Below are 26989 nucleotides of genomic sequence, written 5' to 3'. Positions count from 1 at the left end.
GATTAATACTCTTAGGAAGAAACTTTTTAGAAGTTGATTTTGTATATGACGATATGTTACGACTTTTATTAACAAAAGATCAAATAAAAGCAGAACAATCATTATTAGAACTTACAGCCATTTCTACGACAGAAAAAATGGAAGATTTAGAAAAAATTAATGACGAAGTTCTCATTATTGAAGAAGTAAAAAATCAACTAGAAGCTGACGAACAATATGAGATCTTATATAAAAGGAATAAATCTCTATATGTACAATCAAAATTTTATAAAAAATATTTTACGAAGTTTGTAACAATGGAAAGAGAATTTCAAACAGAAGAGGTTATAATAGAGGAAGTAACTAACGACTATTATGCACCAGAATTTGCAGAATATGTAACACTAGAGTTTATGCCGTTTATTTCCATATGTGGTAGTCTTATGTTAAATTTAGTTGATCCAAATATTTCGCGTGTAAGTAATGCTTACGTAGAGTCATATCATAAAAATATTAAGTACGATATATTAAAAAAACAAACGAAAATGAGCATTGGACAGACTGTGAGAAGATTAAAAGATTATACTGGTCGTTTAGTTGTTGAAGCAAATTTAGGTTTTACAGCTAAAGACAAAAGGAACATTAAAGGAAAGACAAAATCAAAATATCCTACAACAGATTCAGAACATTTTGTTAGAGACGTTTGGAAACGAGGACAAAATGAAGGACGATCTAAAAAAACATATTTAGAAGGATCGGTTATTCGCCGCACTGTAGAAAAAGTTCTTGAAGAGAAAAAATTTTGTCAAGTAAATGATAATCAGAAAAAAACATTGATTCCTAAAACACAAGTTAAAAAAAATTCAATAAAAAGTGAACAAAATAGTGTAAGAGCCAAGAGAATAAAAAGGTTCCACAATGATACAGAACAAGAGGTGTTAAAGACTAATGATGAAGAAGGTAATATTGATAATTTTCCACACGATGATAATTCAATGATAATCGCGCTTCCTTATATTAATAACACAAGTTGTCAAAAAAAAAATACGATTGACTCTTATCATCATTTACAACAAAATGAAAATGATAGTTCTAAAATTAATAATGTAGAAAAATACGAAGAAAGTAATTGCCTAGAAATAAGACATAATTATTCAGACAATGATACATTTTTGAACGATTATCTTAGAAATGTGGAATATTACTCTACATCAAAATCAAGTTTCATCAAAATTGGAAAGTGCTTGGTTCCAAATGAGATGTTTTCGTCATGTTCGGAGATACACATTACATGTAAACAATTTCAAAGTTTAGCAATAGAAAACAATTTAGTTAACGGACAAATTATAGATGCTTATGCAATATTTAGATGGGAAAAATGGAATCAAAATATCACGTATTTACCAACTGATGATACAAGGACAGCTATTGGAGATTACAATGAATTGCGAAGAAAAGTCAATCAAATATCATTATATAGTAAGACTACACCAATACGGAATATTATTTTTATGCCTTACGTATTTCAAGTACATTGGCGTCTATTAATTTCCAATATTGAAGAGAAACGTCTAATTTTAGTTGACCCCTTATTTAACAGTTCAGATCATGAAAGGGTTCGAAAAGAATTTACGAACTTTATAAAAAACTGTAAACCGGAATCACAATTCGCTAAATTAAATAATATTACATGGACCATTGGCGATTTTCATGGAAAAAGACCTTATCAAGATATTTATGATACATATCATTGCGGTATTTACATGATGTATATAATGGACGCAATTGCCAGAAACGTTGAAATGGACGAAAAAATTGATCCCAACGACTACAGGAAAATTTTAGCTCTAGATATATTATCGAGTTTTAAACCAAAAGCATTAAAATGTGGGTACTGCTTGAAAGATAACAAAAAAAACCAACATTATACATGTAATCGTTGCTTTCAACCTGTACATCTCTCTTGTATTAGAAACGGTGATGCATCATCTGACACTGAAGAAAGAACACAAAAAAGAATTAAAATGACAATGCCAATAATAAAAGAAAAATATACGTGCAAATTATGTAGCAGAGCAAAAATATAGTAACAATTTTACAAAATACACTACCGTCGGAAATTGTCGGTACGATTGACGTGCGCGGAATGAAATGTTGATGTCGCACCTAAATTAAGATATTTTAAGTTTGAGAAAAGCTAGAGACTTGAAACTTAGATCACCTGAAAGCTGATAAAATTCTGCTTCTGAATATATACCTAGAATTTTTTTTCGAATTTCTGGAGCGATTATAACACTGGAAAGATTTCGAAAAAAAACGTCTAATTTTCCCAATTTCGTACCCAGTTTTTGATTCCCTGCATAATCTAGGAAAATGCAAGGAAAAATTTGTAACTCCTACAACATAATCTTTAAGATCTTAGCTTTTGCAAACAAAAGTTTACAGAATTTATTGATAAATTAGGCAGTACTTGTTCAAACTTCACATTTGAAAGTTTTATTTTAAATAAAAAAATGCCAAAAATAGAAATAAATTATGATTTAAGGGTAAAAATATGTACCCTACGTAGTGAGGGATTTTCTTTTGCCGAAATAGCTGAGAAAGTTGGTGTTTCAAAAAATGGTGCAAAATACACGGTCGACAGGTACAAACAGACATGTGAATATGCAAATAAGAGCGGTCGAGGGAGAAAACGTTGTACCACTACTCAAGAAGATAAAAATATTTTAGAGGACAATAAGTTCATATGTTATTTTTCAGTGCATTTATATTCAATTTAAACTTAATTTTTTATAATTGAAGTTTTCAAGATATTTCAGTAATTTGTTCAGTTTTCAGACGTATAGTTTAAATTTTCAATTTTACAAATTTACAGTTTGCTATAGGATTATCGTTAAGGGAGAGTGTTGAAATTACAACGATAATTTTGTATTTTCAGATTTAGGAAATAAGTTAAAGCAAAATTTAAGGGAAAGGGAAAAGCCAGGTACTTGCAGTACCTACCGGCATTTTGGGGGTAGTCGTACAAATTCGGTCCTGCGGTATGCACATTGTACGGTTCGCCTCAGGTCAATTTCAGTCTAAAGTTATTTTTCTCAAGTTTTCATGTATTTAAAGCCAATTTACAATTATTCAATAAAGTGTTAATTTACTCTATATTAATCCCTACTTTTATCTTTGGTACGTGTTTTATTCCACTCATTCAAACTGAATTTCAATGTATATATTTCAAGAAAAAAATTATGTTATTTTTTAGCCCTGAAAAGGGCTGATTGAATATATTGCAAACAGAAGTTTTTTAATTAATTTATTAGGCCAAAAAGGACTGATTGTTGTCAATACTATATCAAAATTTTATTTACTTAATCTTGAAAACTCTACGGAAGTGTTTCAGTTTTTGTGACCGGGTCAAAGATTTTAATATCTGCTACTGATTATTATCATCCCCAACTATTGGGGGGGTTCTAGTGTACATATCTTTTAGTCTTATGGTTAGGAGAAGCCATTTTAACCAAAAAATTTGAAAAGTTGGGCCATTTAAGGGTACTTTACTGATGACGTGGGGCAAGTTAACCCCAATACGAACGCTTTCCGCCCCCTCTGGGGGGTTGTAGTGTACATATCTTTTAGTCTTATAGTTAGGAGAAGCCATTTTAACCAAAAAATTTGAAAAATTGGGCCATTTAAGGGTACTTTACTGATGACGTGGGGCAAGTTACCCTCAAAACAAACGCTTTCTGCCCCCTCTGGGGGGTTTTTAGTGTACATATCTTTTAGTCTTATTGTTAGGAGAAGCCATTTTAACCAAAAAATTTGAAAAGTTGGGCCATTTAAGGGTACTTTACTGATGACGTGGGGCAAGTTTACCCCAAAACGAACGCTTTCCGCCCCCTCTGGGGGGTTCTAGTGTACATATCTTTTAGTCTTATAGTTAGGAGAAGCCATTTTAACCAAAAAATTTGAAAAGTTGGGCCATTTAAGGGTACTTTTCTGATGACATGGGGCAAGTTACCCCAAATTCCGGTTTATTTGGGGGTTCATGATTTAACATTTTGTTTTTGTTATAGTAAAGTGTATTTTAAGCGGTTGTAATTGCGAAAAGTTAATTTTTTACATTTTTCGTTTTTTAAAACGTTGCGGACTCCAGCTTCATTCGTGGTCGGTCCTCTTTGCGTTTTCTTAATTTTGCCCGTGATCTAATAAGTTCCGGTACTTTTATAAAAATTAAAATAATAAAATACAGAATCTTCTTCAAGGATATCGACATCTATTGCTGTACTCTTATTGGTATAGTAAGTAAAAATATTTACTATTTTCAATAGATTATTCGGAGAAATGGAAATTGTTATAAATAAAGGCAGTAATTAAAATTAAATTGTTTTATTCGAAGTCAAGTTTTTATGAATAATATCAATTAATCATAATTCCCTAATTGTATTTAAACAGGTGTATATTGCTACAAAGTATCCTGATTTGTCTTCCCTATATAAGAACAGTCATATTGATCATGGCAGACGATGCTCAAGCACCTCCTCTCACCATCAGGAGAGAAAATGAAGTCTCATATATGCCATCTGAGCATCATAAGTTTTTCCATGAGGCTAATAGAACAGCAGTGTCAAATGCCAACTTGGTCGGAAACTTATCGAAATTAGTCTTGCCAGAAGTGAGATTCCCTCAAGAATATGCTCCCGAGATCAAGTTTTACATGATGAAAGCAGGAACCATAATGACAAAGGAAATTAGAGCGAGATTGATGATGTTAGGGCTAACTGAATTCTACAATAGTGATTATGCAACGGAGAGAAGCCCTGATTATTCTAGACTCTTTGAAGCGTTTATGACTATGCTAGGGTCATATGTAGATTCTGGGACTATCAACCAGAGTGGTTTAAGAGCAGAGTTGTTGATCACACATCGATCCTTGGTGATTCACACCTTCAGAGATTTCGAAGAACTCAGAATAACATCGGATCCTGCTGTCGAGGCATTCAAGAAGCTTTATAAGACCCCATACTTGGATGATCTATGTGATTGGGTTGTAGTGGTATCACTGACTATATTCATTGTCATTGGGAAGAACATCAACGATAATAACAGGACTGGCTGGTTTCAGAATAGATGGAGAGCTATGGGCCCTACATGTGGAGTAAAATTCCCAGAGAAGGACTTAGATATTCCTGCTCAAGCAGCTTGCACTGGACTCTATGTTTTTATGACCTGTAATGCCAACGTTAGACGGGTGATCTTTAACATCTATAGATCTTTAGCATCACAACGATCAAATAAGTATTCAACATATTTTATGAAGATTCTCGGACTACTCCAATGGGCAGAGATGAGCCACATTTGGTTGATTACTACCCACATCTTCGAGCATAACAAGGAAATCCTCTCATTTGCAGAACTCAGTGGGCCGGAGGTTTCTGCTATGTCTCGAGCCTTTGCTTACCTCCAAAGCTTCCCTGTAGAGGATAGGAGTTTTGTGAAACTCTTGAGGGATCATGAGGAAACAAAGCCTATTCATAGCCGAAACTTCCCTTTCTATGTTGCAGCAGCAAAGTATATTGCATCAATCAACAACCCCAGCATGCAGTTCCTAGTTACAAATAGGAACACAGAAATGACATCCTTCCTAAGCAAGGTTAAGGAGTTTATAGATAATAAGAGGAAGTTGGATGTTCGAGCAGCTGCAGTTACCTATGCAGGTGGGAAACATGAAATCCTCCAAAAGGATATGCTCGAGTTGACAAAGGGGATAAATCAGAATGTTGTTGATAGACTTGGGACTCTCCCAGAAATTGCCACATAAATGTCTATATCATTGATGCCCATTTAGAAAAAAAAAAAAAAAAAAAAAAAAAAAAAAAAAAAAAAAAAAAAAAAAAAAAAAAAAAAAAAAAAAAAAAAAAAAAATTGTTTTATTCCACGGTGTGGGTTGGTTTTCCCTTTGAATGAGTAAGGATCCACAGAGGTATTAAATAAAATATCTTCTTAAAATTAAATAAATTAAAATTCCTGAACTTCACCTTCCCTGTCGTAACAGTATTAAATCACATTAATATATTTAAATATGTTAACGATTGCCTTATTTTTAATTGCACTTAATATATATTTTATATAATAAAATATATTTTATTATTCTAGAAAAAATAAATAAGAAACATAAAAAAAAATTTTATATATTTACTGCAAACTAAATAGTTCTCATTTTGGTGGCTTTTTAAAATAAGAGGGCTAAATAGCCAAAATCTTGCATTCCTCCCGCTAGCGGGCTTAATAGTCTATCTCCACTATTCCTCCCGTTAGCGTGATAAATTGACACAGCGATAAAAAAAACTGAATTATTTCGCCCGCTAGAGAAATAATAATTAATTAAATTGATTTCATTGTATACCCCTTAGGGGTCTTTACAATTTACTCACAACTTTTATTTAACTCTTTGAACGTAACAAACTCTTAAAATTGCGGCTGTAGACCGACTTTTATTAGAAGCACTCGCATTTGCCTGGACTTTTGGCCAGAGGAGAGGAAAACTACAGAAAACCTCTCCCGAGCACAGCCGGTTTATTGACAGTCGAGTTGTGAATGTATATTTGGATAATAATCATCATAAATGTACAAACACATCCTCGGCGTCAAACCTCCCGCTTGATATATCTCGATCACAGTGAAAACACCAGGGCTATAGCGAGCACCGAGGCGGTCACCCATCTAAGTACTAACCGTACTCAGCTGTGCTTAACCTCAGTGATCGCAAGCCAAGGTGCTTCACCGTCCGATCTATATCATCGGTGCTAGAGAAATAATACACTGTTATAATGAAACTACCCTTTTGAAAACCCTGTACAAGAGCTTCCTAAGAAAACTACTGCGCAGCCTTTAAAGTTTTTAATTTTTACTAAACGAAGACATAAATGAACCTGTACAAGAACACGAACATTTTTTTGTATACAAATATTCCGCTGTGGCGGCCCCGGCATGAGAATAGGGCCGTTGAAGGTTACCGCGCGTTGTAAGAGGCGACTAAAGGGTACCCCCTGCTGGAACGAGAGCGGAGTCCCAGCTAGGGGCTGGCAGTGCAGAGGCGTTCATGCAAGTCAAATATTTGTTCGTCCGTCCTCAATGCGATCCGTCTGAGTCGGATAATTGAGAATGCGTCCCAAAAGCCACGGTGATGATAGTGAACTCCCGTAATGGTAACGGTAAAGGACGGTGGTCTGTATTACACCGAAAAAAAAATTTCTGAAATGAAGTATACAATATTCTAAATTTTTTAGTATATCTCCCACTTATATCTGCAATAATAGTTGGTATTCTTAAAAGAAGAATATATTTTAGAACTTAGAATATAGTATTCTTTGAAAAGGCGTTATGCGCATGTGTGATTGCGCGACCGTAAAACGCAGAAGCAAGTTGGAAAATACCGGTGTCCTCGTGTACGGCGTAAAACTTTTTCAGTGTTTCGGGTTAAATTAATATTAAAAAAATATTATTTCGAGTGTCAATATGGAAGAGGTTAAAATGTGCCTTAGAATGTATTATAGATTATATAATTGTTTTTTAGTGGTTTTTAGCGTTACATGACGAACACGTATCATTTAACCCCTACTTTCTTCGCACAGGAGGTGATGGTAACTCATATATTTCTCTTTAGCATATTTTATCATGTAAAATTTAATGTAAAAAATTATCTTTTTAATCTGCACCAAATATTTTTCATTATTTCCAGAATTATTTAATGTATATTTTCGTATTAAATATCAATATTTCAATTTTTTATAAGTAGAATACTCTATTTTTAAATTTACTATATTCTATTCTTCATTCAAGAATATTATCATCATTATAGCTCTCAAATGATTATACTGAATATTAGAATACCTTATACTCGATCACTAGGTGAATCCCCTCTAACATCTAGAATATATTCTTGGCACCTATTTTAGTGGGAGATATTCTTCAAGTTAGTGGGAAATACTTAATTTTAGAATATTGTTTTTTCGGTGTATACTTGCAACTGTTATTGTCTGAGGAGGTTTGCTTCAGAGTTTTTCTGGCATCAATCTCGCCGCTGCCAACAATTAACAAACCTGTGTAACATTGGTCAATAAGCATCCTAAAATGCCGAATGGTTCAATCGTGATGTTCCAATAGGAAAATGGTAAAGGATAGTGGCTTCGGCACGTGTTGCCGCTTGCCATGACCTGAAGTAGTTCCGAGTTTTTCGAAAATCACTACCTTCCGGTTGATCTTGGCATATGTGTGGTGCATGTTATCGTATTTTAACGGTAACCGACCGCCAGTATGGCCTCTGGTTCCCCGGATACTGGAAAGTGGTACTTATACCTGAGTAGAATCGTACCACGGGACGTGTCTGGAGCCCAGGAGACCTTCGAGTCTCCGCCAGGCATTGGGTATGGATTCGTGGTGGCAGTGGTTACAGCCCACATCGCTTGGGGTTAGCGTGCGTTAGCACGTTGTGCACACGTCTTTCGCATTCGGTGTGTGAGTTGCATTAATTCAACTCGGGTGGAAACCTGCAGAGTTTCCAGGGATTGGAAAGGTCCCGGCTCTCACCAAGAGTGGCAATCGTGACTTAGGTCGGTCTCATTGTCAATTGTCAGGTGACTGGAAGAAATTCTGTGTCATCGGTACTGGTCAGGCATTAACTCTTGACTCCGTGACCATGGGGTCCGTGTGGGTATACCTGTACAGGGAGATCTCGCACGTAAAACTACTAGGCTACTATATACAAATATTAAACATATTTTTTGTACACGATCTTGTACAAGTTCTGATACAAGAACTTGTTCCAAATTCTGGTGCCGAAATTGTACAAGATCTTGTACATGTTCTCACCAGAACAGGTACAAGTTAAGCTGCTGAACATGTAAATTTTCTTGTTCAAGTTCTTGAACAGGGATTTTCAATAGGGTGTCGAATTAAGGAGGTTCATCCCTTCAAGCGGTACTCATTCTATTAGGGGTTTTCCGTAAGTTTAAAACTGACAGCTATAGTCCATAAAAGTTGAGCTCCACTGGCCAATTTAGAGGTTAATTTGCCGTTTCTCCTCTTCTTTCTCTTATTTACATGGGATAAGTTCAAAAGTTGCTAACTTTGATTAACATTTACTTCACAACCAAACGGTAAAAAAATTTCATATTTTTGTAAAAACTGTTAAAACTCATAATTTAAAACATATTAGTTTTTGAAAAAAATCTGTAGAACCGTTTTTTTTAATTAATGTAAACATGGTCATTTTTCATGTTTTTTCACTGTTCCCATGTAAAACTTCAAACTTTATAAATTTTTATCTTGAAAATGATACGGTAAAATTCAATAAAATTTGAACAACACATGTAAAGTGATGTCAATAATACATCTTAAAAATTTTTAAAAAATCTGTAGAAAATTGATTTTGGGATGAACCTCCTTAAGAAAACTCAAGAAGGCTAGAGACAGGAGGTCCAACTACGGTAGAGGGGGTGAGTCACAGAATCGTCTTGTAGGAGGCATTGCCTTTAAAAGTTGTATAGGTCGCAGTGGACTTCTGCGCATACTCACACATTGAATCTTTCTATAACCGTGTTTCACGTGTTTATCACGTCGCCGGCAAGTGAAATTTAAGGTTAAGTTTAAAGTAGTGTAGTTAATAAAATGAATAATATATATTAATGAATAGTTTTAAAAACGTAAAGTTTTTAAAAAATGGCGAGAAAGTGTTGTGTAAAAAGTTGCCATGATAAAACTGATGAAAATGACACTGAAAATCGACGTCAGTTTTTCCAATTCCCAAATGATGAGGTACGTATACTTTATACATTATATATGCGTATTATTTATTACATAAGCGGTCTTTTGTTTTTATTATTATTCTTCAAATTTAAATATTGATATAAATGTAATATTTTAGGATTTAAAAAGGAAATGGTTACAGAGTATTGAACGTCATTTAAATAAAGCGATTAGCAAAAATAAACATTTATTTCTTTGTAACATACACTTTCCTAGCAGTTGTTTTCACGATAACTTAATAGAAGTATTAAAAGATGGAAAAGATGTTGTTTTACCACGAAAATTATTAAGACTGAAGGAAGACAGTATTCCATCCATTTTTAAGGTTAGTTCAATGCAATATTATTAAAAACACACGTTAAAAGCTGCGATATAATTATGCAGCAGGTTTTATTAAAAAATCTAAATTACCATTATTAATAAGAAAATAAACAAAGTGCACTGAAAAGCATTTTTATTAGAAAAAATAGACGCGTTAGGATAACTGTAACATAATTATTGTTGTTGATTTTAGACAACATCCAGACTTTGACATTTTTTTCTAGGCAGTAAATAATGTACTTCAAAACTTAAATTTCGTATATTTGAACGAAGAAATAATAGTTTTTATTATTTCTATTTTTTTATGGAATAAATTGAAGTAGTGTGTTAGATAAAAAATTAATTTAAATGTATTTAATGAAATTTCTCGACGTTTGGATTTAATTGTCGAGGCTACATGACATTTTTAACATTTTATCCTTTAAAAAATAGTAATATAATAAAAATAACATATTGTACATTTTTCGATAAGTAGTATAGGTTGAAAAAAAAAATTTTCTGCAGATTATTTGAAACATGTTATAAACTTGAAATATAAGTTTTTTAATTTTAAGTAAAAAATAACCTATAAAACTTTTGAAACATTTGCGTTGCATCTTTGTTTGATGTTTATAATAATCAATCACTTAACCTATTTTATATTTATTTTTTTTTGTTTGAATAATCGACAGTACCATGAATAATAATGTAATAAAGAAATAAAAAGTAAAAAAACATGGAATTATCAGATACCTTTGATGTAAAATTTCATTATGTAAGTATATGAAATTAAAAATGTAAGGATTATTTAGAAGTTATTTTTGTTTTTAAATATTTTAAATATTCTATAATATACAATTCATATAAAAAATAAAATTATAATTTTCTACAATTAGTGTACTCTCGTTTACTGGTGCAGTTATCCTGTAATAAATTTGCAATTGGAAATGAAAATTATAAATTCATTTTAAATAAGTGTAATATATGGTTTCAAGAATATTACACTTAGTAATTTGTGTTGAAAATTTTTTAAAGGCGGGCTGTAAAGATTCTGGCGAAGCACTGAGCTTCACTAATAAGAAGGAAAATAAAAGTGTAAAACAAGATTTGTGTCCAAGGTCCACTCGAAGAGTAAATATTCTAAACCATGTTATGACTTTACCACTCTTGGATGGTAAAGTTGATAATTCAACAAATCTATTTACTTCTGAGAGCACTTTTGAAGAAACAGTCTCTTCTTCGTTGCCGTTGCAATATACTAAAGAAGATTTGATAAAAGATTGAGATGCTCGAAATATTGAAGACTTCCCTAAGTTTTGGGGAATGCAGAATTCTGAAGGAGTATTATTTGTTTATGCAGGAGATCTTCAAGGCATTGTTACACGCAGCATTTTTGTGAAAGCAGAAGACATGACTGTTGAAGTACGTATAAATATATTATAAAGTTAGATATTATTTAAGATGAAAAGTCGACAAAATAAGTATAATAAAATAGTCGACTGTCAAAATAAAAGGATTTGACTGAATTTTCTTATGTGACCCTTAAATATGTATAAATAAACGTATTCCATGTGTAATTAAATGTCAATAATGTCATTTTTCATCACGCTCATTTAAAAAAATTTTGCAGTAGAGTAATATTTTTGAGTATGCATAAATGAAGAAATTTTAAAAGAAATCGATTTCAAATGTGTGAAATATTAATTTGCTAATAATTAGCTAAATTAAAAATATTGACTTAATTTCACATGTAATCGCTTGTATCTATCATTTTGTACAATTTATGAATATTTATTTAGATTATGGCTCACAATCACACAGCAAAATTTCCCGTTCTGAATAAAGTGTCATGTTTAGAAGAATTGCGCTTGGGCATGATAAAAATAGTTTCCTTACATTTTTGTGAAAGAGCTCTACACGGAATGTGTAAAAATGGATTTTTTATTCGAAAGCCTTTCTATAAAAGTGAAAAATGTAAAGACTGTAAAATAGTAGTCGAGCGAGAAAAACGTAAGGAATTGGGTATTGCCAACCATTTGCTTAAACAAAATAAAAATCAGAAAAATGAGAGCAAAAATAACATACAAAAATTAAGGCGAGCTATTAAAAAGGTAAACATTACATATGATTCTTGGGTAAAACTTTTTTCTTTATGCAAAAGTTATTTATATTTAATATCTAAATTTTTTCTCATTTTTGTTATAGATTGAGAGTATGCAAGATCAAATTGATGATTTGATGTCCCGTTGCTCTTCAATAAATAAAAACTCGTTGGATAATGATATAAAAGAGTTGCCTGAATCACAACAGGAAATTATTAAAACAATTGTTAAATATGGTTAACTGGATAATAAAAAAGGAATGTGTTATACACGTGAATGGATTTTAGAATGTGTACTGTTAAGTATAAAAAGTCGGAAGGCATACATTCATCTGAGAAATCACAAGATTTTACCACTTCCGACACTCACGACTTTGAGAACTTATTTAAAAAACTTAAAACCGCGTTATGGATTCGATCAATCAGTTTTTACAATGTTGAAAAAGAAAAGCGATGCAAGGAAAGCAGAAGATAGGAGAGGTTACATATAATTTTTTATATAATACGCAGGGTGGCGAATTGAACGCGAGAAATCTGAAAAAAAACAAAATTTAAAAATTTATTTGTAAGAATAGAAATTTTTTGGTTAGTGTTAAAGATGAATTTTGAAAATTAGAAAATTATTCAATATCAATCAAAGATTGATATTTTCTAAAACTCTAAAAGACCTAGGTACCTTAACACACGTTCCTTACCTCACTATTATTCAGTGAGTTGGTTGAGATCCCATATTAATCAGAACAATTGGTTAGGAATATTTGAAATAAAAGAATAAACAAATATTTAAATAGTTATATATAAATATATATTGTGTAACAACTCAAATAATACAATATTACAGTATTCTGTATTCTAATACAATTTACGTGTGAATAAATGTACGTGTAATAATGTTGTGTGTGTTATGTTAAGAGTCTCTGAACTCTTACGTATATTTACCTCTGGAATTTCCTCAGATTGATATCCTTCAAAATAATCGACGTATCTCAATTTAAGTATTTAATTAACTCTTCAATTTGTTTTAGTTATATTATATTCTCTTTTTTCAAACAATTATTAAAACAATCTCAAAACTCAGCATATGCTATAAACTTTATTTTCTCATTTACTATTTAATTTTCACTCTCAATTTCAAAACTAAGTGATTCTCAAAAACTCATTCGTGTATCTTTTAAATCAAATTCACAATTAAATTCTCTTTTTCAAAACCACAATTATTCAATATCTCTTTAAAATACTCTTTAAAATAAATAAATCTTTATCTCTTTAAAATACTCAAAACTCTAATACTCTTTAAAAAATCTCACTTCAAAAATCACAACTCGAATTAAAACTCAGTAATAAACTCAAAACAGAAACAACCTCGAACCAAAGGTTTGTTTCTAAAAGTCTCTCAACTCAGAGACTTAAACTCCAACTCAAAACTCTCAAAAACTCCAAGCTCCACACTCAGCTCACTCTCAATCTCCTCTACTCACAACTACTGACCCAAGACTAAACAACCCTGGTCTAACGGGTTGTTTCACCTGTCTCACTCGGAGACCACACTTGAAAGACCTCGATCTTCGTGTGTCAACTGATTTTATTAAGTTGACTTTTGGTGGGGAAAAGAATCTTTATTTAACAAATTTATTCTTGTCAATGTTTTTTTTATTGCAACCTTGCAATATTGGGGTAGTGTTCCAGTTCAGTTTGAATGGACATACCTTGGATGCAGCAATGTTTATTGCGCCATCCTTTGTTTCTTGAATTAAATTAGTTCACTTAGTTTCTCAATTTTATCATGAATTTTAAATAGGTCTTCTTTAAAATTTAGGTTATTAATTGAAAGTTAATATTTAATATATAGTTATTTGGACATCTCTAAGAGATTCTAAAGGCATTTCTTATAATGTTTATAAAGTGTTATTTGTTTGTGTTGCATAATGTGTCCTCTTTTTCAAGTATTGTATTAATGAATTATTAATAATGTTAATAATTTATTAATAAGAAGTTACGAAATTCATACGTAACAGTTAGTTTTAAAATTCAAGCAAAATAAAGTTTCTGGTTAAGTCGTTTAGAAAATAAAAAAAATTTCTTATCAATTCAAAGATCTGATGATGCAAATTTGATCGAGAAGAACTGGGTAATGACCGCAGTCATTTCAAATTTTGAAACAAAGTCGCCACCCTATTAAAGAAATTTAATTTATACTGTGTCTGTGATTTTAATTTTTCTATTTAGGAGTACTGGTCCTCGATGAAATCCAAATAAGTAAAGGCGTTTCTTTTTACAGTGAAAATATATCCGTTTTGGGCTTCACTGATTTAGGAGCTTATACCCCGGAGAATCAAAAAAAGGAGCAAGCAGATCATGCCTTAGTGTTCCTCTTTCAACCTTTTCGAGGGAAGTGGGTGCAGAATGTAGCTGCCTTTCTTAGTAAAGGAGCAGCGAACGGGGAAGTTCTTAGTCACCTTATATCGGAATGTATAGTTTTGCTCGAGAACCACGGTTTCTATGTAGATGTTGTCACCTCAGATGGGGCTACATAGAACCGTGGAATGTGGAAGCATTTTGGACTAAAAGACTTAGATACAAGCTGCAACCACATCTATTCTATTAACGAATCCGATGATGAAACTGATGATGAAACTGATGACGCTTCAGAAAAGCGTCAATTGTGGTTCGTCTCCGATTTCTCTCATTTAGTTAAAAATTTGCGAAATGTTTTGATGGGCATTGAAGAAGTAATGGTAATAAAATTAATGTAAATTCATTTATACCGTACAATAATGACAAAATATTTATCCTATATTTTTCTTCATAGACTCCAGATGGTATCTTCAAAAAGAAGCACTTTCGTGCTATTATTGAAAGCGACGGTGGTGCCAAAAGTTTAGGATTGAAAATCGCACATAAGATCACTCCGGATCATTTGGATCCTAAATTTTATCAAAAAATGCATGTTAACAAGGCTTTCGATGTGAGTATTATTTCCAATAAATAAATGTTTGAAAATTTAAGGGGTTATAGACCACTCTAGATTTTACAAAAAAATAATTTTTATTTTATATTGATTAAAAAATACATTGAGCCTTCTACAATAAGAAAAAAAATGTTTTATACCAGTAAAAATGTTTTATTTCGTATTCCGAGAAGTCTCCTAAGCATTAAACATAATTTAAAAAGGTTATCAAAAACAATTTTCCAGCATCGCCATTTTTAAATATTTTTCAATAAAAAATTTTTTTTCAACTTTAAGATATATATGTCTGATAATAGCTTATAATGTTATTGTTTCAATTTTTCACATACCCAAAATATATCACTTAAAGTGATATTGATTTAAAATATTTATAAACGTGTTTTTCGGAAAACCACATTTTTTAATCTGACTGGTTTTTCCTTCTGTCAAATCTTTTTAATCTCTTGTGTTCGCTAGAGCACGCCATTCTGCAAGAAGTTCAAGAAGAACAATTGAACTACTATACATTTCAAAATATCGTTCAAAATCTTCTTTCAGAGACGATAACTTTTGTCGGTTGCAATGAACACAAACATAGCTTAACAAAAACTGTAATCAATTATTATTGCATCACACGGACCCACATAATATGCAAAAAGCATACCACCATATATAATGAGGCAAAAAAAGAAGAGCAAAAACAAAATCTTTTTACTAATATAAATTTAACTCATTTTTTGTGTCTTAATTGAAACACTTATTTAATAAGAACAATATTTTTAACATAAACATTTATACTGTATTTTGACAGCTGATTCTGCTTGCATTCGCCATGCATTCGTGTGTTTCTTATTACACATGTTTGTGCATAAGTGTTAGTATGCGCAGAAGTCCACTGCGACCTATATGATTTTTAAAGGACATGCCTGCTACGGGACGGTTCTGTAACTCAGTATTCCCATACCCCTACTACCCTAGTTGGACCTCCTGTCTCTAGCCTTCTTGAGAAAACTAAATTATTTCGCCAGTCAAATTAAAAATGCATATTATAAGAAAAAGCAGGTAATAAATAAGTGAGTATTTTTTTTCTTAATAAAAATTATTGAAATCCTTTACTTTTACGAGATGTGGATCTCAGTAACCTCAACTTTATGATAATATATATATTATGTATATGAGAAAAGAGAATTTTCCAAAAATACGTCGTCTGCTTGTGTCACAGCCTACATAAACAGGCGGAAATTTTTAAATTAATTATCTAATTTTATAATTCATTTTTTCTAAATTGAAGAATAATACCCACATAGCACAACTTCTTGCTGTGAGGTTACTATAAGGATATCTGTAGGGTTTGTAAGATTACCGTGTAAGCCTGCAATAAACTTGATGTCATCTTAAAACTTCCGCCTTACAGTAAGCTTACACACACTGAAAAAGGTTTGGCGTTACAGTTAAGACACTCATTGATCAGCGGCGCCACTTTAGTTCAAGTCCTAAATGTCCGCCAATCTTGAGTGACTCGTTCACCCAACTGACACCTGTAGGCAAAAAGTCGCATCACGCAAAGTCAATTCGTTCGCTCAAAAAGACGAAAGATTCACACAAAAGTGAAAGTGAAGGACTTGCTTTTATTTTACGTAACAGTTCTATGCTGAAAACAACTCTGTTCACCAACTTTTTTCAGTGCAGTAAAGCTAAGGTAAGCTTACACAGTAAGGTCGTGGGTGGTAAGTTTACATTGTATGGTTGTGGTAAGCTTAGACGATAAGGTTGTTGTAAGCTTCCCGTGTGATTACTGTAAGGTTACTGTAAACATAAAGTAATATGGAAATATATTAAAAATAACACAGGCCTGCGAAACTTGAACTTTTTTTAGTTACAAGAACCTGTGGTACTAATTCTCGTAGGTTTTTGCGCGCTGAACATGAATCTGATATTGAAAATGGTTTATCACGTCAGGATTTTGGGTAATTCAAGGTCAAATGTCCAAAAATGGCTATTTTGGCCACTTTTAGGAATTTTTTGAGAAAAAAAAAATTTTTTCCTTTATTTTTGAAAGCGCTATCATATACTTCGTATTCTCAGCTTCAAACCCCATTCTTGAAAATTAATTTACGATTATTTTTAAAAAAGTTGTGAACATTTGAATTTATAACATTGAGTCATTTTGACCATTAACTCTTAAACAACGGACTTCGACTTTTTTTTGTAGAAATGCGATTTTCGTCATGACTTTATTTTCATATTGATTTAACTATGGTCAGTTTTTTAAATTCTTGTACCGCTGATAATGGGGTTTATAGTCCCTGCATCGTAACACGTTTCCTACGTGGGTCTGCCATGACGGCATCAAAGCCGTTATCCAGGGACTTAGCCGGATAGCGGACAATCTCCGTTGCCCGTTGGATCCGCCATTTAAAATTTTGAAAACCGACTCTGGATTCGTAATCAGCGACCCCAAAAACCCCCAAGTAACGATTTTCAGGCGAATTAAGATAGTTTTTTTAAAAAAGTCATCCGCTATTTAAAATTTTGAAAAACAGACTTCGGATTCGTAATCAGCGACCCCAAAAACCCTTAAATACAGAACATGACAAATATATCATGTGACGGGAAAATATTTCTTGACATTATTTTGAGAAATAAATGATCAAATATCTTAGGATAAGGGTTAGGGAAAAAAAGGTCAATAACTCGCCCCTGTGACCTTACATCGATCTAAGCGCCAATAGTTCAATATATTGGCGCATTGCCGAAAATCGTCGGGTCCGTTCCTCACTCTTTGTCCGTACGTCTAGTGTGCTGGAGTATATCTCCTTGTTTGTTAAATTATAAGAAATTGTATTGAGTTGTTTGACCGATCGAATATTGGAATTATATTGAATTTAAAGATCGACATTAACCAAATTATATATTGTTGAACAAAATTGGAAAGAGTCGATATTTGATCATATTTGATCACACACAAGTAAGTGATTAATGTACTTTTATTTTATCTTTGTAATAAACTCAATATTCCTGGAAGTCGCTTAATATTTTATTTTTGTATTTTGTATTTGGGTTCACCAACTTCCCTCCCTGTGATCTAAGTCTTTTGTTAATTTTAATTAATAAATTAACTGGCGTCCGCGTGCAATTAAATCTTTATTTTATTTTATTTTGTCAAATAGAGCCCCAGCAACTCTGAACCCGGTCGCGCTGGGTGAGGAATAATTTTAATAACTTTGATCATTTATTTATTTTAATATATTTCTCTTAATAATAAATTATTCCGTCTCAATCATTTCAACAAAAAAAGTCTGACGTTTAAGAGTTTATGATCGTAAGGCCAGGTCCAAGTCGTGTCAGCTGTTCCATTGAAACTTCAAAAGAACAGCTGACTCGACTTGGACCTGGCCTTAAGAAATGACGCAATGTTATAAATTCAAATGTTCATAACTTCTTTAAAAATAATCGTATATTCATTTTCAAAAATGAGTTTTAAAGCTGAGAATACAATTTCGAAAATAAAAGAAAAAATGTTATTTTTCCAGAAAAAATTCCTAAAAGTGACCAGAATAACCATTTTTGGGACATTTGACCTTGAATTACTCAAAATCCTGACGTGATAGACCATTTTGGATATCAGATTCGTGTTCAGCGCGCAAAAACCTACGAGAATTAGTACCTGCAATGATTATTTATCAATGGGTCTGCCTTGCAGGTATATTATATTCATTTTTTTGTAATTGCATAAAAAATAAAATAGAACAAAATTATAATTTCACCATACAATAAGTTTTTATCAATTAATAAATTACACTACTATTGTCTAATTACAAAAAACAATTTAATTTCTAGACACATTTTTGCGGCCAGGGAACATTTAGATATTTCTTTAGCTGACAAAGAATTATGTCTTGTAAGATGGACGCAAGAATATTACGTGCAAAATCAAAGAGTTTTTGAAAATTGCGAAAAAAATGCAAATCTTCCAATCGTCAAAATTTCTGATAAAGAAAAAAAGAAAAACGTTGCTCCAAGGCCAAAAGCTGAAGATTGGGAAAACGGAGTTAATGCAAATTAATTCTTTAATCTCTGAATTATCAACGACTAAATTTTATAAATTTATCAACTTCTTTGAGGAGGTAAGCATTATTGTAATTTACATGGAATTATTAATATGTCTGGTGGTATTAAATTATAAGTTACAATGTAAATACTTTTTAATAGGTTAAAAGGCGCATTCTGATGAATGAACCTGTTGAGTTAGTAAACAATATAATACTCCCAAAGGACGATGAAATTGAACAAGAAAATGAAGCTTCTCTTACCAGAGGACGATGAAATTGAACAAGAAAATGAAGCATTACTCTTGGAGAATTATGCGATGCAGCAGGAAAATGAAGCTTTGCTCGCGGAGAAGGAAGTATTTTTGACATTAGAAGAAGCTGCATTTCTAGAGAACGAAGCAGTTTTCCTAACTAAGGATGATTTTGGTTACGAAATTTCATACGACGTAATAAATTTGTCCTCTATCGATCAAAATTATAACGTTTTACATACTGAAAAAAATATTAATGAAAAAATGTTTGATAAAGAGACAATAAAGAATATTAAGATGCCACAAGTATACAAAAAATGAGAGGAAGATCAAGGCATTCAGCAACAACAACACCGATAGGTCTTCCCAAAAAAAATGATATTGTTCCGTTTAAAAAAAGATTGTTAGAAGAGAAAATAACATTTATGTTAAAATGTTTTGTCCCTGAAGATATAATAGAAAAATCCCTTTTGGGATATAAAATTGAAGAACAATTTATAGAGGTAATTCCTGAAAACGTAAGTTGCGCTATAATGGATGAAGACTGTAATATTAAATTGATACAAGAATACTTTACCAAAGATGCTTGTCTGTCAGTAGAAAAAATCATTAATGTAAAGAAAAAAGAAATTTTATGGAAGTGCAAAAATTGTAACGTAGATATAATGGAAACAGTAAAAAGCTGCACAAAAAATTTAACGAGGCGCATGATTAAAGCCCAAATTTGTTTTTTCGAATTTTTATTTTCTGGAAAATCGTTTTATCTAAAAAGAATTCACTATAATTTTTTGAATTCGAATCGTCAGATTACATAATAAAAATAATTTCAAATTATTATTTGACAGAATTTTTTAACTTCGAAAGAACATTTTTTATAATTTTCAATTCACCGAATAATCATTTCTCATTATTATTATTGTAGCGAATAAGTATTTTTCATGATTTTTCCAAAAACCTGTTTATACTATTTTTGATTTTACATAATTACCATTTTTTTATAATTTTTTTTCCTTCCAATTACCATTTTGTATAATAAATATTTTTTCGAACAATTATTTGTTCTAAAATGTAATTGACCAAATTTATACTTTATCTATTTTTAAAAGCAACGATTAGCTATTTTATATAATTTTCAATTTACCGAATAATCATTTCTCATAATTATTATTGTAGCGAATAAGTATTTTTCATAATTTTTATTTTTCCCAAAAACCTGTTTATACTATTTTTGGTTTTACATAATTACCATTTTTTATAATTTTTTTTCCTTCCAATTACCATTTTGTATAATAAATATTTTTTCGAACAATTATTTGTTCTAAAATGTAATTTACCAAATTTATACTTTTTCTATTTTTAAAAGTAACGATTAGCTATTTTATATAATTTTCAATTTACCGATTTGCCATTTCACATAATTTCTAAATTTTCAAATTATTATTTTTCCGAATTTCAATTTTAACGAATTATTAATATTAGAATTATTTCTTTAGCAAATTACCATTTAACATAATTTTAATTTCCCCTAATATTTATTTATTCTAATCATTATTTTCTCGAATCGTTATATGCCATAATCAGAATTTTACCGAATCTTCATTTGCCCTAACATACTTCCGGTCAATTTCAGTACTGTAGTTTCCCATCTACATTAATTTCTGGAATTTTTGCGCCACTTTTTGTGACGCAACCTACCATACCGACAAGCGATGGCCTGGCCATAAATTCCAGAAATTAATGTAGATGGGAAACTACAGTACTGAAATTGACCGGAAGTATGTTAGGGCAAATGAAGATTCGGTAAAATTCTGATTATGGCATATAACGATTCGAGAAAATAATGATTAGAATAAATAAATATTAGGGGAAATTAAAATTATGTTAAATGGTAATTTGCTAAAGAAATAATTCTAATATTAATAATTCGTTAAAATTGAAATTCGGAAAAATAATAATTTGAAAATTTAGAAATTATGTGAAATGGCAAATCGGTAAATTGAAAATTATATAAAATAGCTAATCGTTACTTTTAAAAATAGAAAAAGTATAAATTTGGTAAATTACATTTTAGAACAAATAATTGTTCGAAAAAATATTTATTATACAAAATGGTAATTGGAAGGAAAAAAAATTATAAAAAATGGTAATTATGTAAAACCAAAAATAGTATAAACAGGTTTTTGGGAAAAATAAAAATTATGAAAAATACTTATTCGCTACAATAATAATTATGAGAAATGATTATTTGGTAAATTGAAAATTATGAAAAATGTTCTTTCGAAGTTAAAAAATTCTGTCAAATAATAATTCGCAAGTATTTTTATTATATAATCTGACGATTCGAATTCAAAAAATTATACTCAATTCCTTTTAGATAAAACGATTTTCGAGAAAATAAAAATTCGAAAAAACAAATTCGGGATTTAATCATGCGCCTCACCTGTGATAATAAAAGCATTCGGTGTCATGCATGCTTAGAATGGTATCACCAAGTGTGTGTGAATTTAAAAAAAAAAGCCAAAGACTGCAAAAACTGGTTTTGCAGTTTGCAAAAATATAAATAAAGAAAAATATAAAAAAATTCCTTGCATTTTTATTATTTCAGCAATTCCATGTAAAATTAAGTTTTTTGCTCAAAAAATACTCAAGTTTAAAAAAAAATTTATTTTGAAAAATTAAAATTTTTTAATTTATTTATTAGAAAAAAAAATTTTTTATTTTTAATTTTGCTTCCTCGTGGAGGAAGCTTTGTAATCTTTTCGTTTATAAAATTTTTAAAAATGGTAAAAACAAATTTTCTTCTATATAAAAACATGTTATATGAGATCCTGATCAATTGTCCGGATGTATATATGTGTGGATCGTTTTTGTGAACACAATATCTTTAAGGACGTTCATCCACGGAAATGTAGACCTCTAGAAAAAAATAATTAATTAACATTTCAATAATTAAAATAATATTATTAATTGTACTTTCGGAAAGATGAGATATTAATTTTCAAGAAAAAAAATTTTAAACCTGCAAAATTTATTTATTTATACAATTTGCATAGGATAACATTTTTTTGTTGTATCGCTTCTACAGAATTTTTTAAAAATGATTCGATTTCAATGAAATATGGCTTATTTTCTTCGGAAAATTATTCTCTACAACTTCACCGTGAGATTTTTTAAACAAGCAAGCCGTTTGGAATATATGGCTATTTGTTTAAAAAATTCAAATTTTTCTTTTAAACAAATTTGTTTAAAAAATTCAAATTTTTCTTTTAAACAAATAGCCATATTTTCCAAACGGCTTGCTTGTTTAAAAAATCCCACGGTGAAGTTGTAGAGAATCATTTTCCGAAGAAAATAAGCCATATTTCATTGAAATCGAATCATTTTTAAAAAATTCTGTAGAAGCGATACAACAAAAAAATGTTATCCTATGCAAATTGTATAAATAAATAAATTTTGCAAGTTTTAAATTTTTTTCTTGAAAATTAATATCTCATCTTTCAGAAAGTACAATTAATAATATTATTTTAATTATTTAAATGTTAATTAATTATTTTTTTCAAGAGGTCTGCATTTCCGTGGATGAACGTCCTTAACAGGTTTTAATGGATTTGGGTAAAATTAAGTAGGCTCATTTATAACCGAATCCATGTCAAATTATGCAGGCAGTCCGATGATATATTGCGAATTAATTTCAGAATGAAGTATGTTATTTTACTTGAAAAATAAAGAAATACGTGTTTTTTTATATTTTGATTCGATTTTGTGAGTAGTTTTTACGACTTTTTAAAGATTTTTTCAAGAAAATTAATTTTTTTGCATTTTTCGCTTAAAAAAAGCATAACTTTCGTAATTTTTAACCTTTTTTGTTGCTCCTGGGCTTATTTTTTTCATTTTTTTTTTTACTCTTTTAAAAAATGTTGCTCCGAATGAAAAATATTAAAAAACAAGGATAAAAATGGAATTTTTCGAAAAAACAAAAAAAAATTTTTTCTCAAAAATGCCACCTTTTTTTTGCCCCAAATTTTCAGGATTTATTGGTACACATATGTACTACATACCATAAAAATTTCACTTGGTATTTTTTTGTTTCTTAGGAGAAAAAAATATTTTCATTTTTTTGATTAAAAACTCTAAAAATCATCAAATTTAAAAGGTTTCTAACTGCTCCTTGATTCATTTTTTTTACTTTTCAACATTATTTTCGAAAATTGCGCAAAAAATAAAGAATGTTAATAATTTGCAAGAAAAATAACTTTGTTTTAAAAAAAAACGAAAAAAAAGATTTCAAAAAAATTTTTTTTTTCAAAATTGCTTTTTAGATTTTTTATGTATTGATCAATTCTAAAAGCAATATTTAGAAAAAAAAACAATTTCAACAATCCAATCAATCGATCGAATTATTTTCGAAAATTGCGTAAAAAATAAAGAATGTTAATAATTTTTAAAAATATCTAATTTTTTTAGAGAAAAAAAACGAAACAAATAGGTTTCAAAAATATTTTTTTTATACGTACATTTTTGTTTGTCAAATCGTTTTAAAAGGAAATATAAAAAGTAGTTTTATAGAGCAAAAAAAAATTTTTTTGAAATCTTTTTTTTCGTTTTTTTTTAAAACAAAGTTATTTTTCTTGCAAATTATTAACATTCTTTATTTTTTTGCGCAATTTTCGAAAATAATGTTGAAAAGTAAAAAAATGAATCAAGGAGCAGTTAGAAACCTTTTAAATTTGATGATTTTTAGAGTTTTTAATCAAAAAAATGAAAATATTTTTTTTCTCCTAAGAAACAAAAAAATAAGTACCAAGTGAAATTTTTATGGTATGTAGTACATATGTGTACCAATAAATCCTGAAAATTTGGGGCAAAAAAAAGGTGGCATTTTTTTTTTAATACATAAAATAATTTAATTCCTTGCATTGAAACAAATCGATTCGTATATATAAAGTATATGATACACGCAAAATGAATTACAATTTTCTTAATTTTTCAAAAAATTTAATGAATTTAAATCAGTTTTTAACTCGAAATGTTTTAAATCAATTAATTGAATTAGAGAAATTCATAGCTTCCTCCACGAGGAAGCAAATTGTTTATAAAATAAACATAAAGAACTCCCTCCGTTTAAATTGAAAAAATTCATGAACCTTCCTTAATATGAGCCAAAGACATGTGCCAAATTTGGCGAATACCTTATTTTTTGTTTTTGAGATATTAATTAATTAATAAAAATTAATAAAAAATGAAATATTTTACGAACAAATAAAATTAGAATAATTGTAAAAACACTATGATATATATTATTCTTCAATTTAAAAAAAAAATTAATTATAAACTTAGATAATTAATTTAAAAATTCCCGCCTAATTTATAGAGGCTGTAACACAAGCAGACGACGAATTTTTGGAAAATTCTCTTTTCACATATACATAATATATATGTATATTATCATAAAGTTTAGGTTACATATATCCCCATCTTTGTAAAAATAAAGGATTTCAATAATTTTTATTAAGAAAAAAAAATACTCACTTATTTATTACCTGCTTTTTCTTATAATATGCTTTTTTAATTTGACTGGCGAAATAATTTAGTTTTCTTAATTCGACAGTTTCGTTATAACAGTGTATTATTTCTCTAGCGGGCGAAATAATTCAGTTTTTTTTATTTCGCCGGTTTTTTTAAAACCATATTCTTCTCTGGCTGGCGAAATAAACTATTACTTTTATTTCGCCAGTTTTTTTCCTTCCATGTATTTTTACTAACTGGCGAAATAAACTATTCTTCTTATTTCGCCAGCTAGTCGGCGAAATAGTCACTTCGAATATATAAAAGAAGGTTAGAATTTTACTTACATTTGACTAATTCTTGATTATAAGTTTGTAAAGCGGCACCGTGTTGTGACATAGTGAATTATCATAAGAGAATGTAATTACAATTTACAAATAACTAATAATTATTTAACTTCTCAAATAACTTTATACAAAAAACAGTATACACAAAAAAATAACGATTAAAAAATCAACAAACATTCAAAAGATTTTCTCTTGGTTAAAATTAGGTTTAGGTAGTGACACAGTGAACTTTGTAGATCTCACTTTAAGGATAAAATCACAAGTTTACATTATGGTGCGTTCACATTATATTTGAAAAATTAACATTAAAATGGAACGTCCCAAATGTTTCACAAATCAAACTACTGCTGCAGCAGTGTGTTATTTTTGCATTTTCATTTTCAAAACCTAGGCCGTTTCCGAATTGCGATTTTTGATTTTGTTTTGTAAACAAAACAAAATCAAAAATGCGACAAAAATCCCAATTCGGAAACGGCCCTAATTAGGCTCTGTCACTTGTGACGTCAGAGCGTTTCGAGGTGAGACTTCGTTGGCCTGGAGGGACAAGAAAGCAGACGACACATTGTAATCTTATGGAGAAATAAATTTGATGTCACTATTATTGAATTTACTCAAATCTTAGTCACTTAAAATGCTTATTGGCTTGAAAAAATAGTCTAATGTAGTCTACTAATTAAATGTGTTACACATTTGATGCAGTTGCATCGCAATATTTGCAGGATTTTCTATTAAATACATTTTAGTGAGGTTAGGAATATTTGTTTACATATACTTGTTATTTTATACGATTTGCGTTGATTTCCATTTAAAATATGTTCTTCACATATTTTAAATATAATATGTACAAAATATCGTTTTATTATGCATTTAAAATAAAAAATTTACTTTGTAAACAAACACTCCTAACCTTTATACTAATACAAATTTATTGACAAATCTTGGAATATACACATGTAACTGGCTCACATGCATAACAAATTTGATTAATAATGCACGCATTTTATTGTTACTTCAAGCCAACAAGCATTTCAAGTGATTAAGATCTGAGTAAATTTAATATAAGTGATTTCAAATTTATTCCTTTCTAAAAAAATACATGACATAAAAAGGTCGAATGGATATATCGAAAACTCTCGAAAAATCGAACTTTTAATTAAAAGCATGGGGAATGTAAAATCTTAATAGAAGGGCGAAACATATCTCTAGATTAGAAATGTACATGTGGAGCTGAAGTTAAAAAATTCACTAACTTTAAACTTCTTTTTAATACACATTCTTTAACAATCAATTCTTGTTTTTACAGTACGACGAAAGTTCGAAAGGTAGTTTAATTATACCTTTCCAATGGTATATTATTTTTTTGGACAAGCTAATTTTCCTATAGGTGAATTTAAGTAACGTCACACCTCGAAAATGTGTTTTTTTAGATTCAGCAAAATTGCACGAAGGAAAAAAATATCCAAAAATATGTTTTTCTTACTTAAAAAACACCTATTAATAAAAAAAAATGTTTCGTACGATTGGCAATTTCACTGTAAATTGGTGTGATTTATGACAATTTGAAAAGTTTTTAAAATGTTTTAAATTATTGAATTTTACTTAAATATGATTAAAAACATTTTTATTACATTTACTTTTACAAAGAATTATGGCGCACTCACACCTTTTTTGGCTGCCTGCCTGCCTGCAGGTTACCATGGCAACGCACG

The 26989-nt window shown here is 30.1% G+C and overlaps 1 protein-coding gene across 1 annotated transcript in view; it reads right to left on the bottom strand.

Moving 5' to 3' along the window:
- The window catches only part of LOC127285735 (microtubule nucleation factor SSNA1-like), a 54218-nt gene extending 28718 nt beyond the window's left edge, over positions 1-25500 (bottom strand). The window contains exon 1 of the mRNA XM_051311875.1: positions 25281-25500. Within this exon, the coding sequence (XP_051167832.1) occupies positions 25281-25332 (52 nt within the window). The 5' untranslated portion in view covers positions 25333-25500. The remainder of the gene's footprint in view (positions 1-25280) is intronic.
- Positions 25501-26989: the final 1489 nt, after the last annotated feature.

Source organism: Leptopilina boulardi, unplaced genomic scaffold (genome assembly GCF_019393585.1).
Source record: "Leptopilina boulardi isolate dan_hultmark-lab unplaced genomic scaffold, ZJU_Lbou_2.1 LbouV2_341, whole genome shotgun sequence".
In the NCBI taxonomy this organism is placed as follows: Eukaryota; Metazoa; Arthropoda; class Insecta; order Hymenoptera; family Figitidae; genus Leptopilina; species Leptopilina boulardi.
The sequence above is the reverse complement of the archived record's forward strand: the minus strand, read 5'-3'. Positions and strand labels throughout refer to the sequence as shown.